Source organism: Camarhynchus parvulus, chromosome 1 (genome assembly GCF_901933205.1).
Source record: "Camarhynchus parvulus chromosome 1, STF_HiC, whole genome shotgun sequence".
NCBI classification, from domain to species: domain Eukaryota; kingdom Metazoa; phylum Chordata; class Aves; order Passeriformes; family Thraupidae; genus Camarhynchus; species Camarhynchus parvulus.
In genome coordinates, this window is record NC_044571.1 from 109,386,769 (window position 1) to 109,403,131 (window position 16,363).

Below are 16,363 nucleotides of genomic sequence, written 5' to 3' on the forward strand. Positions count from 1 at the left end.
TACTCTGCTCTGGATCTTAGCAGACAACTGTGTCTTAAGCAAATGTGTGGGAAGAAGAAAAGCAATCTGGAAAAAGCAGCTCTTATAGTTAGTAGAATTTTCTCCCCTTTTTCCCTTCATTGAGTCTGTCTGAAAGTGGGTGTTTTAACATACAGCCATTTCTCGTTAACATGTGTGTGTTTATTTTAGCATGATGGTGTTGTTTTTTTCCATCTCCCACTCTGACACAGCATGTTTCATCTGTATATGGTTTCTACTACGTGAGACATTTAAAATGGCTCAGCAAAGAAATGGATTCTTGTCACTTAAACTGTCACTCTCTTGTTCTGTGGAAATGTGGTCATTTTAACAGAGTTTTAAATTCTGTGTACTCAAAGATTGACTATAAAAATTGAGAGTGATAAATGTCAAGAATTTAAAGGTACCCTGTTGTACCTGTAATAATTTATGTTAATCATGTTTTAATTTAGTCATTTTCAACATACTTGTATTTACAAATTAAACCACTGTTATGGTTCTCCTTTGTTTGCATGATATGATTTTATTTTATATTTTTTTTTCCACTCACCAGATGTTTTCAACACTTTGCTTCCCACTACTGTCATCCCCTCCCTTACCACTGCAACAGTCACAACCAATGTAGCCTTAACAGCCAGCACAACCACATCGGCAACAGCCACCAGCATCAGAGGTACAGTATCCTTCTTTGTTATGGCCTGGGAAGAACATGATAAAGAGGAAATTGGAGCTTTGATTTTGATTTTTTGTTTTTTAACAAGGATAGAAATTGCTGAAGAGAGGGTGCAAGTGTTCAGCTCAGTATATATTTAACAGAATAATCCAAAGGGTGATAGGTGGGTTAAGAAAGATTTCATATGACCTTGAATGTTGCCATTGCTCTAGCAGTATGTATGTGAACTTTGACAGGATGCTTACATTATTTGTATACATTTGCATTTAATATTTTAAGGTTAGCAAATTAACTTTAATGTAAAATGCAAGCAAGCTATTTTTAAATAAACGTGACCTTTTTAAGGCTGGTTATTTTGGGTGCTACCATTTAAAACAAGTTAGGTGTCTCAGCACTGGAATTTCTGTTGATGAAATCTTGCTTGATAACAAAGAGGCACTGTGATGTATCACCCTTGTTAGCCCTTTACAGTTCAAGGCATTCCTTATTTAGGGGTGTTGTTATCTCACTAGAGCTAGAGTAAATGAGCTAAAAGTTCTCTCTCCCCTCCCTGACCCCCATCTGTTGGGGTTTATTCTGTTACAGCTTTTCATATGTTTCTAGTAATGCTTCATTTCTTTATGAGCAAAATATAAAGGTTATTTTACTCTTTTATTCAGTGACTGATCAGATAACTGTTAAATAGGGAAGATGTGTGCAGAAGGTTTTGCAGATTATCATCTTTTGGGTAGCTACAAATCTCTCGTGGTAAATGGCAGAAGGTTCCTATGTGGTCTCTTGAAAGCTTTCGTTGCCCAAGAAGAGAGGAAATTTTATTATTTTGCCACACTGCAAGTATTGACATGATGAGGTGCAGTTAGGTCAGGAAACTTAAGACAGCTATGATATCTTTTCTTTTTGGATGTGTTGTTATTAGTCAGTTGTAGTGGCATGCCTAACTAGCAAGAATAAAAATTGTCATAGTATCAGATCACCTAAATTATTCCTCCACAGGGCACAGATATTTTAATAATGTGGCCTTCATGTGGTAAACTGACATCAGACCTAAAATTACATTTTCCAATCTTTAATATTACTTTTAATGTGAAATTGCTGTTATTTTAGTGTTGTAGTAGTCCTTTTCCTTCAGAAAGAGAAAGATAGACCATGGAAAACAGCCCAGTGTTCATGGGTCTAAGAGGTTGCAGGAGGAACATTTCCTGAAAAGGATTAGAATGACAGGAATTGTCTTTATAAAAGTGGTTTGTGTAAAGCACAGAAGCTTCCAACTTTCTGAGGGCTCACATCCTGGAAGGACGATGCTCTTGGTGTGCTGTGCTGAAGTTTGCTGCCCTTCATGAATTGTTTTCTTCTGCTTGTTATGTGGTCATAACTATGTCATTGTTATGATTGTACTGATGTTTTTAATGCATTGTCTCATCTCCTAAGTGTGGTTTAGGGCCTCATTTTCTTTCCTGTGGAGTGTTGATTTTCACTATTTGTGTGTCCAGTATCAATAGAACAGTCTGAAACAGGGGAACTCTTCATGTGTTTCAGCTCTAACACATGGGAGAATGCATGCAATTTGATGCTACACTCACAGAGATGCTGCTTTAATAGAAAGTAAAGAAAGGAAATTGGGTGATCAATTGCTGAAACATGAGCACTCACTTTTCCCTGAAAGAAAGAAGTGAATGCAGCAAAATGGCTTAAAAAAGTGAGACCACTTCAATCTCAAGGAGGTGGTAGATAGGGTCTGTTGGGGAGATAATCAAGGGAACAAATGAGAATGGGACGTACGTTTCCTCAAAATCTTGTATTGAAAGGAAAATAATTGTTTATCCCAATGCAGAGAGAAAATGTTTTATATATTATTTTATACTACCATGCATGTAGTATAATTTTATATTATATAGTTTTATTTCATATATTATTTTATACTACTATACATGTAGTATAAAATAATATATAAAATATAACAAAGTAAAAAATAAACGAATGAAATTAGGTTTTTTAACAGTTTAAGATATCAAACCTCACTAAAACACAAAAACAAGGTTACTATGAACATAAATCATGGAAGATATCGATGTGGAAGAAATGTGAAAATGAGTATGAAACTGGGTGCAAAATGAAATGAGCAAGTTGTGAGAAATTTAATAAAACAAAAGTACTTAGAAATACACTAGATGAATAACAAAAATACAGAAATTAATAGTGAATAATGAGGACAAGGCCAAAGTAATTGGTGCTTTAGCTAACAGTGGAAGACAACTGGAGTGCTGTTTCTAATGGGGGGTAGCAGGGGATGTCACAGTGAAAAATGAGCACAAAGGGAGACAGATCAAAGAACAAGGACAGCAAACTTATGGATATGCTCTGCAAAGAAGCTGAAGGCACCAGCTTGTTTGGTTTTGCTTTCAAAGCAGAAGTCAATATGACTCTGATGAAGAGTAATTTTCCAAGTTCATGGGGAAAATGATTCCCTGTATTAGTGGCGAAGACATTTAGCAGAGACACTGTATATGCATGGGAGACAGTGACTTCAGATATTCAGCTATTCAAGTTCTATGACTTTCTTCATCCTGACTTTCTTTCAAAGTGCTTTATTCCCATGGCAGAGGGAATTGGACAGGGTGCACCTACTTGTGTCTCCTGATCCCCTATCTATCTTGAACCTGTAAACAAATAATGTTCACAGACTTTCAGTGCCTGCTGTGGGGTTCTGCCATCCTGAAATACAAGACTGAACCTCATCTCCAATGTCCACCCCACCCCACAGAGGTACAAATGACATAAGAGCCATTGCAGAGAAGATCAGGTTTTTCAGTACTATGGGTTGCTAGCTGAGCACAAAGTGGCGCATAAACATAATTTCCTTTGATAACTCTGCTTCATATTACAACAAGATTTTTGGCATGAAAGAATATATAAGGACATTAAGTTGAGAAACTATCCATATATTCTCAAACAGCAAAACTTTTTTGTTTTGTTTTGTGTTTGTCTTGCTTTGTTGCCTCATGTCTTAAGGAAACACGTTTTCCAGAGACCGTAGTAGTGTATGCTATTTGATAATATCTTTGAAGTGGGTTTCCCATAACTGGCAGAATAAAGTTTCTAGACAGATTTGACTAATTTTGTTCTGAAATTAGTGCTTAATACTTAAGAATCTCCTCAGGTAAGCTTTACAAGACATTCCTCTGTTCTGCATGACTTTTGCATAGTCCACTTTGAGTATTCATCTCTTCACATCCCATCACAGGAAATGTTTTTGCAGGCATAAGATACAGGGTGTAAAAAGCCAATGGAATCTGTGAATCCAAGGCATTTTGCATTCTGATTATTGTACCTCCTCTTTACCAAAAGCCTTAATTCACGGGAAAGAAAATTCTCCAAAAGTTATGAGGTAATTCTGAAACCATATGATTCATTGCTGCCCTGATTTGCCTGGCATTTGGTAAACAACAAGAAAAAGGCTACTGATCCAGTTGGATGACAGTATGATAATTCATAAACTTTCTGTTAAGTCAAACTTTTCACTTTCTCAGAAAAGATATGCTTGTTTTTGTGCACAATCCTTCAGGAATTAATTATTCTTTTACTGGTACATTACCTACTAACTCAAAAAATCCTAAACATAATTTGATGCCAGTGAGGAATATTGCCCTTTATATATTTGTCAAGGGTATCTTAAAGCCTAATAACCATGATGAGGAATGTACAACAAAATGAGAATAAAATGTATGAGGAGAAGAAACAAATCTGGAGGACTACTGAAAGAGTAATTATATACTGTATGAGTATGTACATCAGTCTTTCTATCAAATTTATGTAATGTTATTTGTGAAAGCTGTGCATGGATCCATGCAATTTTTCTCTTTTATGATTGGGAAGAGGCACAAGAGGATTGTGGATTTGCCCCAACAGTGAAACAAGGGATGCTTGCATTGGAGAAATGCTTTGTTAGTGTAAAGTTAATTTTGATGGTACTGTGCCAATCTTTCCAAGTCCTGTAGGGGGAGAGGGGCTGTGATTAACAGTCTAGGAGAGGCCACCTGAAGCCGGAACAGCTCTGTTTCTGTATTCACAGAAGGAAAAAGCCTGTGCACACAAATGTACATAAAACCTTCCCTTGGGCTCTCATTATGTCAATCACCCCCCCACACACACAAGCAGAGCATTTTTTTGTTTTGTTTTCTTTCAATCCTATTTCTATCAAGGAACGAAAAAAGTCAGAGGTTATAAAACTTGCTTATTTTTACTTATTGCTGAAGACTGAAACCTCACCTCCACCACCACCACCACCCAAACAGGTGGAAATTTAAGAATGTCAAACCCAATCTCAAAAGACAGATCCTTTCCGTTTGATGGCACGTATCAGAGTGACTCAGGCTCAGCTGACTCACTTGGATGGTGGCTGTACCAGAATGTTCAAAGCTTTATATAGCAGCGCCTGAAAACATCTCCAGAAGTTGTTGTGTGCAGCACAGACGTGATGCTGCTCCCAGGCAGCTGCACTGGGGAGATCAAGAGTTTATTTGTCAGGGTGACCACAAAGCCAAAAAATGCACACATTTATATATCAGTGAAATCTCTGCATTAGTATAATCCACTTTGCTTTTATTTGGTTTAGCTTTGGTATAAAATAAAGATTTCTTAAAGGAAATCTGTGGAGCTAAACTTGGGAGTTTACAGTGGCATAAGGAGGGGTTTGAGGATGTGTTCATTTTGAAAACTATTGTGACTTTAAGTGTGAATATTTCTATTTAATAGTGTAAATGACAACCATCCTAGCTAAAAAATTATGTTACTTTCTTTTTTTCCCCTAGTTTTACCTTAAAGTCTCTATTAAAAAAAAAAAAAACTAAACCCAACCCTAATAGAATAACTGTGTCATTATAGGCAGCTTAAATGCAGAAACTACTTGAACAGTAGTTGTAGTCCTCATACTTTTTCCTATCAAAAAAATACTAAACATTACCAATTCTTTCCTTGTGATTTTATTTTTCTTTCTCATAATCTGATTAATATAACTTGGCAGGCTGAGATATTAACAAAGAGAAACAACAAAGTGAGGAAAAGCTATAGAATATGTGAGGGGCAAAGGAGATAAGGGTAGACTTACACTTTAAATATAGTTGTGTGTGCTTACTTGCATTCACCTCTGATAATAAAAATGATCCTTGCCTAACGTTAAAAGCAGTTTCCTACGACAGCCAGCTAAAAGCCAGTTCATTTCTATACTACTTTATAGCTGTAGCAGTAACATAAAACATAATTTGTGGCTGGGTTTATTCAAACACTGTAGGAAAAGTAGAACTTTATAGGTTTTATTTCTTCTTTCTCCCTACTTTTGCACTAGTCTCCTAGTGGCTTACCCAAGGTCTAGATTTGTCAGGATGAACAATTTGACATTCAAACAACAGTGCCTTACATTTTTTTTTCCATTAGACATTCAAGTCTTCATCATCCATCTTTCAAGAACTGCCATCTCCTGATTTTATACTGATTTCTTTCATTACTATTACTTTTACAATTTACTTGTTCCTCAGCTGTATAGATGGTGTGTTAAAAAAATCATGATAAAGCTATGTTAGACCATGATGAGATCTCAAACTTATTTTCCAGCCCTCTTTTCAAAATCTCTGAACAGGGCTGTTTTGGTCAGAGCTGTTACCCAGGAGAAACATCCACAAGCTACTGCTGAGTAATGGCTGGAAAATCTTCCCTGGCATCTGCAACCAGCTGGTAGACCAAACTGTTGGATATTTTTATATCAAAATATACCTGTTGTGAACAGGACTTGGAGTTTCTTAAGTTCTCCACAGTCATCCACAGTGCCCATTTTAGGGGTTGCACAGTATTTGTTCCTTTTCTGAAGCACCATTTAATTAGGGTTTCATTCCACTAGTCAGGCTTAGTGGTGCAATTAGTGCTGTGAATTCTCAAAGCTCACAGATTTAAGATCAACAGAGGAGCTTGTAGCATCTGTTCTAACTCAAAGAGCTCTTTGGTTTTCAGGTCTGATAGATACAGAGCCAGGAAAACCTTCTTATAACATAATCTGGAAAAAAAAAGAGAAACATTAAACCCCTCCCTTTCCCCTCCTCCCCTAAAAAACAATACAAAACAAAAAACGAGATTAAAAAAAAAACCAAAACAAATATTCTCAAGCAGTTTCATACTTTATTGGCTGCATTCCTACAGATTTCTATGTCCCCATAGAATTAGAATAATGGCAAACATTATGTGTTTGCATGCATGGTGATCACAGACCAAAACCATGCCAGCTCCAAGCAAGAGGTTCTACAAACATAATATAAAAATAGCCTTTTTTTTTTTTTTTTTTTATTTAAGGCTAGGAATTTGAGGTATTGGTGCATCCACTTGAGATATCTTCCTGTGTCTCAGAGGCAACAGGGCAGTAAGTAGCAGCAGAGTGTGGTTATGGAAGGAGGGAATTTTTCATGCAGTGTGAAACTAAATATAAAACTGCATTATCATTATATGCTGAAAAATGGAAACAGAAATACCCTGATGTCTGTTGTGAGCAGACCCAAATCAAACCCAAATACTTCTGTGTGGAATTTCCAGTTCTCAGATACTTTTAAAAGATGTTTTATAGTTGTAATATCAATCCAAGAGTGATCCTCAAGGCAACATGTACATTACTCATGCAGTCTAACCACCAAAAAAAAAAATTCTGGCAACATGACCCACATGAGGCTAGTTACCTCCATTGCCATGAAAAGTACTTGTGCTTTGCAATTTTTACCTTTACAAACTAAAGCAGAGACCTGTGCTATTTATAACATGGCAGTTTTCTCTGCTTAACAGCCATTATGATGTAAGATGAAGACCGTCATCATTATTACACATTATTTGGTCATATTATTCATGAAATGAGGCTGTTGCTTTCTGGAACAAATAAAGATAGATTTCATGATCTGAATAGTTTGCCAAGTAAATGAATATCATAAATGAAACATAGATTAAGCTACAGGCATGCTGAATACATGAAAGAAAATATCATAATATCATCTATTAGGAACCTGCTCTTTGTGTCTGGGACAAATATTTCTAGTGCTTACAAATCCATCCAGCTGTCAGCTTGCAGTAATGAAGTAGGCAACTTAAAAAGTACACAATGATTTCCAGCCTTGATGGATTATCACTTAACCCAAAATGCAAGGCTGTGCAGATAAGTATCACAATTGGTTGATGGTCTGATAAAGATTCCATTATATAGCTGAGCTCCGGAGAGGCTTCAGCAATGCGTCAGGAATTCAAACATTCCCAGCCTAAGCTCTGATCGCACTGGGGGTTTTTTTGGCTTTTTTTCCGCTTTTTTTCTGTTTTTTGGTATGAATTATGCAGTCTGACAGTCTCTATTGTAAACTGGCAGTGCCAGAGGTTCTCCAAATTAAAAGTCCCTTCTGCTGGAAGCGTTTTTACTGCCTGCCAAGAGCATCCTTTGCTCTGAGTTCAGCCTCAGACCTCGCCTAAGGTGCCACAGGCTGTAAGGTGTTGGCTCTCCTTCTGCTCAGCCCCCACGTGCAGCTAGCAGGGAAGCACAGGCATTTCCAAAAAAGGGCCCTGGGAAGAAGGACTGAAGTCATGAGTGTCACCAGCTCTGTGTAAAGTGCTACACCAGAGTCACTGGTGTACTGATGTCACACTGACCATTTTCATCTGACCTCTAGTTGGGTGCTGACCTCAAGTTAGTGGTTTTCAACATTCATGTGTAAACAAGATATTAAAACTATATTATTCGTACTAACTTCCTGCTCTCTTCAGGCTTAAAATGTGATTTTCAAAATAATAACTTTTTTAAAAGTAGGTTTTTGTACCTCTTGTTTGAAAGCCAGAATTCTACTGATTTCAAGAGATTTTGGTGACCTAGTATTTACATCTCGATGAGCAGTTTGGTTAAAGGAGTTTATCCAATCTCACTTGCAGTTAGCTCTGAAGTGGATGTATCTGGATTTTCCAGTCCAAAGAGAGACAGGCAATTTTTAGTGTATTGTTATTTAGTACTGCCCCATAACCTTGACAATGGCTTGCAGACATCCAAAGAATTTCCTTCACAGAAAAACAGGCTGTATTTTCCTTTCTTCCAAGTAAAACTTTACATCTAGATAAGCTCATTAATTTTCAGTGGGACTGTATGTAGTTTTGGTGTGTTATTCACAGATATAATCTGTGATCTGCTCACTCCAGAGGGACCTGCTGGGTCAGTTAGCCTAAATTCTTGTATAGTTGACTGTCTCATAGATTTATGAGACACAGAAACCTTTATTTTATTAAAGAGCATGCACCAGAACATATGTAGACTTAATTTAGGACCTAAGGAAACAGATTCCCTTTGGTGTTTCTCTTCAGCACGTAGTTATCCTCACTGTTGCAAACTTGAGCCTTGCTTCTTCAGTCTCTTTGAGGTTAACAATCATAGATTGATTCTTGAAGGTTTCACATTCCATATGCATTTTCTTCTCAAAAGCAAATATTTATTGTAAAGAAGACTCTGCAAATATGCTTTGAAATTGTTTCTTGAATTTCATTTGAAAGAACTGAATCTATGATCTTAAGGATCTTATTAAGATTTTGATTTGGTTTGTTTTAAGGGTGTTGTCAAGCACACCTTTAATGTTGAGTTTTAAGGGCAATATATTGGATTTCTTACAGCAGGGAGAAAGATTAAGCAAATGGTTGCTGTTGAATGTCCTTCTCTGTTGCTGTATTTATATGGGATCACAAAGATTAGTTTTACTTTATTTAGAGAGCTGTTTATGGTATTTTAAAGGCACTACCTGCAAAAGCTGATATCTTTTCTTTTTTTTATATTTATTACTGGGCAAGGCAGATTTTGGCAAGTTCTGTGCTGTCAGGGTATTGATGAAGTGCTTCACTGTTATGAGCAAAAGTACACAACTAAATATTGTTATAGCTAACAACAAGGACATCTAAAGCCACTGTTCCAGTGCCATGTAGGGTATTAAAAAAAGACTGAAGTGGTGCCAAGTTCTAGAAATGAGGAAAGGAAAGAAAAAAGAGAGAAAAATGCTTATAGTTTCAAATGTATTGCTAACACCTTTAATAAAAAATGCACGTCTTTCTCAGTAACCAGTGAACTAAAGTCATCAACTGTGCCTTTGAAGCTGAAAAGATTACTCTCTCTGCCCTTCGTTTCTCTGACACTCCACTTGAAACACAGTTAATAACTTCCAGTGTGAGCCTCACAAAATGCAGAATTGATACTAATTATATTAAGTTTTTTGGATGAAAGATGACCTTGGTGAAACTTGAAGCTATAGCATTCCCAGAACAAAAAAAAAAATAAAATAAAAGCAAAATCTACAGAGAGTGACTTTGGAGATTATTTAACCTGACCTATTAATTTTTGCATGTGAAGTTATTCAGACTGTGAATACAAAAAAGGGTATTCTTAGGTAATTTTTTTTTTTTTTACCATTTTTCAGAGCATTGAAATAAGTTGCTGAATCACATGCCTGGGTTTGTGGTGTTTTTTTTTCTGTGTTAATCATTTGAGATGTCTTTTCTGTGTCAGATTCAGCGAGTGCACTGTGGAGGAAAGGGGGTGCCACAGTGCTTGGAGGGGCTGGCACATGTGTGTGTGTGTCAGCAGTCAACAAAGGCAAACAGGTGAACAAAAATCAAATGCCAGTGTTTTAAAAGATTAGCTTCAAACACACCTTTAAAGGAAAGGAGTGGAAGAGAAGTCTGGTTTGAAGTCCACGGTCTCGTAATCACAGTTGAGTTCATTTTTTGTAGCTGCAAAATTGAGAAAAAGAGAGAATTACAAACTCATCTACTCTGAGAAATACAGGGTGGAAAACCTTATTCAGTAACACTTGACTCACTGTTTGTCTGACTATAAAAGACCGAACAGGGAAGCAGAACTGGAACTGACTGAAAAAATGAAATTCAGAACCAACACAAGGAAGCACTTTTCACTCAAAAAGAAATACAATTTTTCAATAGCCTACTGAGCCAAGTTTGGAATTGGAGGTACTGGGGTCATTAAAGAAGAAGGGAGATACTATTCTGGAAGAACTGTGTTAACCAGGATGACTTGCAATGGGCTGAATGGCCTTTTCCTTTTCCCCAAATTTATGTTCTTTTTGAAAAACTTTGATTACAAGTCATCCTGCTGTGATTTAGATAGCATGAATTTGAAAAGAATGTATCAAATCTTTTCAATCAAGATGCTCGGGTTTCTTTCCAGTCTGAATTCTTGCAAGCCTGTAATAGAAAACCATCAGTCAAGGGAAAGAAGTATCAGGAGTAGCAATTTACCTTAATGTACAATTTTCTTTTCTGGCATAAAGGGTAAGAGACAAGGATCCCAGACAACAAAGGCCAGAATATAAATCTTTTTGGGAATATATCAAAAAAAGGGGGAAAATGGAAAAGATAGAAAAATCCCCCAGATTGACAATTTGAGGAAGACATTTTATTTCTTTTGTATGCTTCTTTTCTTGTGGCTAACAAGTCTCTACTGTATACACATCAGGTCATGAAGTGCATTCAGCACCCAACTAAGAAGAGACAAGTTTCATTTTAATGAATTCAAAGTGCTGTAATGGACTTTTAGCGTTGACTTTGGACCAGGTCCCTGGACATACTTGACAGAAGCTGGCTTTTAAACTATATTAATTTGTTATAAAATGGGAATATCACAGAAAATGAATACGTAAAGCTTTTTTTTTTTTTGTGCAGTTTTCTGTGCAGAGGAACATTTCTGATATTGAGCTTTGAGTTTCAGTCAATTACTGCATCCAGTGCAGGAATCCACTCTGTTACTGGGTTGAATTGCAAATATTGGGTGCACTTTGAGATTCTTTGGCGCAATTACTGCCACCAATCCTGAACTCATTTATCACCTACGATGCAGTTTTGTTAGTGTGAATGCTGAGTTGTTATTGTGTGTGTGGACATCCATATGTCAGACTGTTGTTGTGGGGTTTTGGGGTAAACTGTGTGGTTTTTAAGACAATAGCAGCCCTGGGTCATTTAAGTTTTTAAGGGTTGCCTAATTCCAGAGCCCTACCCCCTCCAGTTCATCTCAGAAGCATATGTTCCCAATATTTCTGGAGTTAGTAGCACTAAGAAGAAATTAGACTTATATTGCATTCAGGTTGGCTCTCCTCCACCACAGGACCTTGTGCCAAGTAATCTGTGAGTGGTTTTATGTATTCCCAGTCCCTATGGGATTTTTTGTTGTTTTTAGTGCAAGTCCCTGTATTATAGCATGACTGTGGGGAAGTGTGTTAATTGTTTTTGTCTGATGAAAATTTTCACTTTTTTACATTCTGGGGCTTTTGAGTAGTATTCACTAATTTTTACCAAATCATTTCTGTGAAAAATTGACTTCAAATTACTACTATGGCGTTCAGAGATTTCAGTCTTGTTTTCCCATGCAGAATGTGCTTCTTTATATTCATTAAGAAATGTGAGTGGACTATAGGATTTCTGCATAATTCTACTCAACCAAATAAGCATTCAGAGGAATAATTCATACACAATAGAAATTCACAGTAGTGTGGGCTTGCCTTCAACCCTACAATAAAATAGATGGCTTGTATGAAGTCTGAAACATCTTGCTCCTGTTATATTTGCAGTGTTATGGAGAAATTAAGAACATCAGGAAAGTTCAAGGGCAGGAGATTTTTTCTTCTGGTTTTTTTGTTTGTTTGTTTGTTTCATTTTTTATACAGGCAATGCCTGCATGCACTTGTGTATAATAACAGAAAAACAATGCTCATAATATAAGCAACACATGGGTCAGTCTAAAACACATTTTCAAATGTGTGTTTTTTATTAAAAAAGTGATGAACTGTTAAGCTACATTCAGAAGACAGAACATAAGGAGCAGATTCAAGGGCTTTGGAAGTTAATGCTGCTCAAATACATTCAGAGGGGTTTTTTAAAATTGTTTTTTACTGTTGACAATGTGTTGCCTTTTCTTGTGGGCTTCTAAACCTATTAGTAACTGTCCTGGTTTCTAGACAAAACAGCTTTCAAAATCCTACCATATTAAACCATTTTGTAAAGAATTCTTTTAATCTATGGTTGGTTGATACATGGCAGTATTTGAGTTTAGTTCAGTATTCAAACACAATCCTATTACACTTTTGTCTCTAAATGTAAATGAAATTAAACATACTCAACACCTAGCATTTAAACAGAGATCATATAAAACAGTCTTCATTCCTTTTCGGGTCTTCTGATTTAGTTTTTGTAGGATTGGACACGTCTTAAACCTTTCTCTGTCTTGTTGGCTATAGAATGATGCTGCTAATTCTTCATGCTTTCACAAACTTTATAGAGAATCCAGGGTAAACTCTTAATTAGTATATAAAGTCACAAGTGTCTAGAATTCAATGGGTCTGTCATTGGCCAAGATGGTTGAGGAAGGCAATAGGAAAAAACAAAGCTGGATGAAAGAAAATTAGTGGCTTCTTCTGTGCATTGTGACATCAAATTCCCTGTTGTTGCCCATTTCAACCTCATAATTCTCTCTCACACTTTTTATCATTCACTTTTTATTTATCTTACTTTTACTATTGATTAACTCATTTTAAAAAGGAATGTACTCTGGGTAATATTGTGGATATGCCATATTTCAATTTCTGTCTTCATTTCAGAGTCAGAATTGGCATTAATCCATTTACTTGAACTCTGAGCTTGTCTAGTCTGGAGACAAAGAGGCTGATCCTGAGGAGGGAAAGTGGAAAGGGAAGTGCTGATCTCTTCCTTGGCATCCAGTGCCAGGAATGGTTCAGAACTGCACCAGGAGAGATTCTGAGTGGGCATTAGGAAACATTTCTTTACCAAGAGAGTTGTCAAGCACTGAAACAGCCTTCCTGGAGAGAGAGGTGGTCGATGTCCCATCCCTGTCAGTGTTTAGGAGGCTTTGGACAATGCCATCAATCAAGATTTTTGAGAGTCAGGCCTGAAGCAATCAGGCAGTTGGGCTGGATGATCACTGTGGGTCCCTTTCACCATGGCTTTTCTGTTCTGTTCTATTTTGTTCCATTGTATTCTATTCATCCCTAGCATTTATATCATGGCAGCCACAGCAGACGCCTAAGGTTACACTGGAACTTGCAAACCTCCAGTTGAGAGGGGTTCCTGGAAAGATCTAAGCTTTACATTTAATATCACACGTGAAAATTTAGGTCATCTTCCCTTCCAAATAAATTATAATCAAAGGGTTCAAGGTATGGAATAATGTAATTTTTTAAAAGGCACACAAACGTTTAGAAGGGTTACAGTCATACGTTTCCCCATCTGTTGCTGGATCCCTTCAATAAATGGCTTTTTAATGCTTGAAAAAGCTATTTTAATTCTCTTTATAAGGGTTAGAAGAGGTTCTTTTGTACTGTGTTCAAAAGACCAGTGTTGGAAAAGGGCAGTTATTTTAGCCATATTGCAATATTAAAAGTATGTTAAAAGGATGGCTGCTGGAAAAAGGGAAAAAGGAAAATGGCAGTCAAATAATCTCAGTCTTGGTCAGTTGAGAGTTCCAAGAATTGGCTTCATTAGCCCTGAACATCAACTAAAGCTTAACTTCAGACATCAGATCTAGGTCAAAAATTACTGTGGATTAGTTATTTATTCGCAAATGTAGTAAATGGAATTTTCCAAATGGAACGAACACTTTTTCTGCCAAAAAAGCACCTATTCTTTATTTTTTTTTGTAATTGATTGGCCCATATCAATAAATTTATTCTTTCCATCAATATGTTCTATCCTAAGATCTCAGTTTTATCTGCTGATATTTCATTAGCATTAATTATTATTTTTGCATTGCCTGTATTGTAGTGGAAGAAAAATACAGATAAAAACTTAAAAATTAAAGTATATAAGACTGAAAACAGTGGGTTTTTGAGATTGTAAGGTGGCAAGTCCCAGAAAAACACGTGATGCCCACTCACTGTTGTGGGAATGTGAGCTAATCCTGACTGCATTCCACAGCTTTTATTTCAGCAATCAAAAGGAAAATTATGTATCAGCAGCAGAGCTGTGCTGCATTGGCAGCACCCCTTACATACATAGCAGGGCAAGAGCATGGCAAAGAATGGCACCTGCAGTCCAGCAGAGTGTTACTCAGCCTGAACTTTACATTTTGTCAGGCTTGTACTAAAATTTAAGAACTTTTTGTTAGTTTTACATGACATTCAACATACATTAGGATTACATATTAATTGAATTGGTTTGTGACTTCATAAAAATTCAAAATATTCTTAACATTAACGCTTTTCTAGGTGCCTTCCCATGACCTGATTTCTTGTCTTCTGGACAAGGGGCAGTAGTCAGGCTGCAGATGCTGCCCTGATCCTGCAAACCCACCCACACTGTGGTGTATCAGCAATCCTGTGGAAATCAGGGAAGCTACATCTGGTTTTTAATTCAAATCCATGTGTGTCTGTGGGACATTAGGACCCTGTTTGACATTAGGGATAAATCCCATTCTTTGAACTTTACTTAAGAAAGTTTATTTGGAAGGTTGTCTAGAAGACATTGTGGTGTAATCATGCCCAAATATTCCATTAATTTGCTTTTTTTTTCCCCACTTAGTGATTGCATAGTAAGAAAAGGCGAACAAAAATGAGGGGTTTTGGTTTGTTCTTTTTTCTTGGCACCCAGTCTGTGTTATTATAGATAAATAATTTTCATGATAAGCTTAAAGCATTTATATTATGTACTTATCAAGCATTTACTCTATTTGCTCATTTTATGTAGCACTTCACAACTTTGATAAGGTGTGAATATTAAGATAAGACCCAATTTCTGTCTGAAGTGTCCACAGAACCTGCTTCAAAGAAAGAAAAAGTAATTTGACTTCAAATTTTTACTCATTTTCCAAATATATATCTGAACATCTGCAGTACCATAGTAGATAATGCTAAATATTACTGCTGCTAGAAAGCAGTTGTACAACTGTATTTTTAAGACAGAAATTTAAAACAAAACTATTTACTCATATGCTGAACATTCCCATTTTCTATTCCACTGATTTTTTTTAATGTAGTGAGAGTATTTAGCAAAAAGGCATGGTCATCTTGCAGCTCATGTAAAATTTATTATTAAATTCAGAAAGGTTCATAATTTTCAGTGTCAAAGTATGTATAAAAATCTATGAGAGATTATGCATATTTTTCCCTCTCATAATAAAAGGGGGTAATGCCCCCTAATCCCTCCTGCCCAGTAAGGCTATTTTCACAAGCCACTTATAAAATAGCTGGAGGTATTTCAGGACTGTGAAGAGCATAAAAATCTTTCATTTGGCACCTGAAGTGGTATTAATTATTTCACTACCAGGAAACAAGTGATAGACTTCTACAGTGTCATTGTCTCTGTCACGTGACCCTGCAGCATTCTTGCCTTTTGCTGGAGAGAAAGGATGATTTTCAAGCAAGGAGAGGGGGCAGAAACCCAAACAGAAATCATTGCTTTGTCACTTCATAAATGTGGGGTGGACCTTAAGAAATGCCCCTTAGGGTGTGCCTTCCATGCTTTGGAAATACTGCACCTCTGCTTTGGAAATGCAGCGTGGAGTTCTGCTCATCCAGCAGCAAAAAAAAAAAAAATGTGATCAAAATGAAGGGGGAAAAAAGAGTGAGAAGGATGGCTGATCTTTGAAAATGGTGTCTGTGCTAAGAGAGA

General features: G+C 36.6%; 1 protein-coding gene across 3 annotated transcripts in view; it reads left to right on the top strand.

The window, feature by feature from the left end:
* Positions 1 to 16,363, top strand: part of CADM2 (cell adhesion molecule 2) — a 578,457-nt gene that overhangs the window by 527,719 nt on the left and 34,375 nt on the right. For 2 of the 3 annotated variants that reach the window (XM_030960443.1, XM_030960451.1), the window contains one exon: positions 572 to 691. The exons of the other annotated variant lie outside the window; for it this stretch is intronic. In XM_030960443.1, coding sequence (XP_030816303.1) covers positions 572 to 691 — 120 coding nt within the window. The remainder of the gene's footprint in view (positions 1 to 571; positions 692 to 16,363) is intronic. 3 annotated transcript variants of the gene reach the window in all.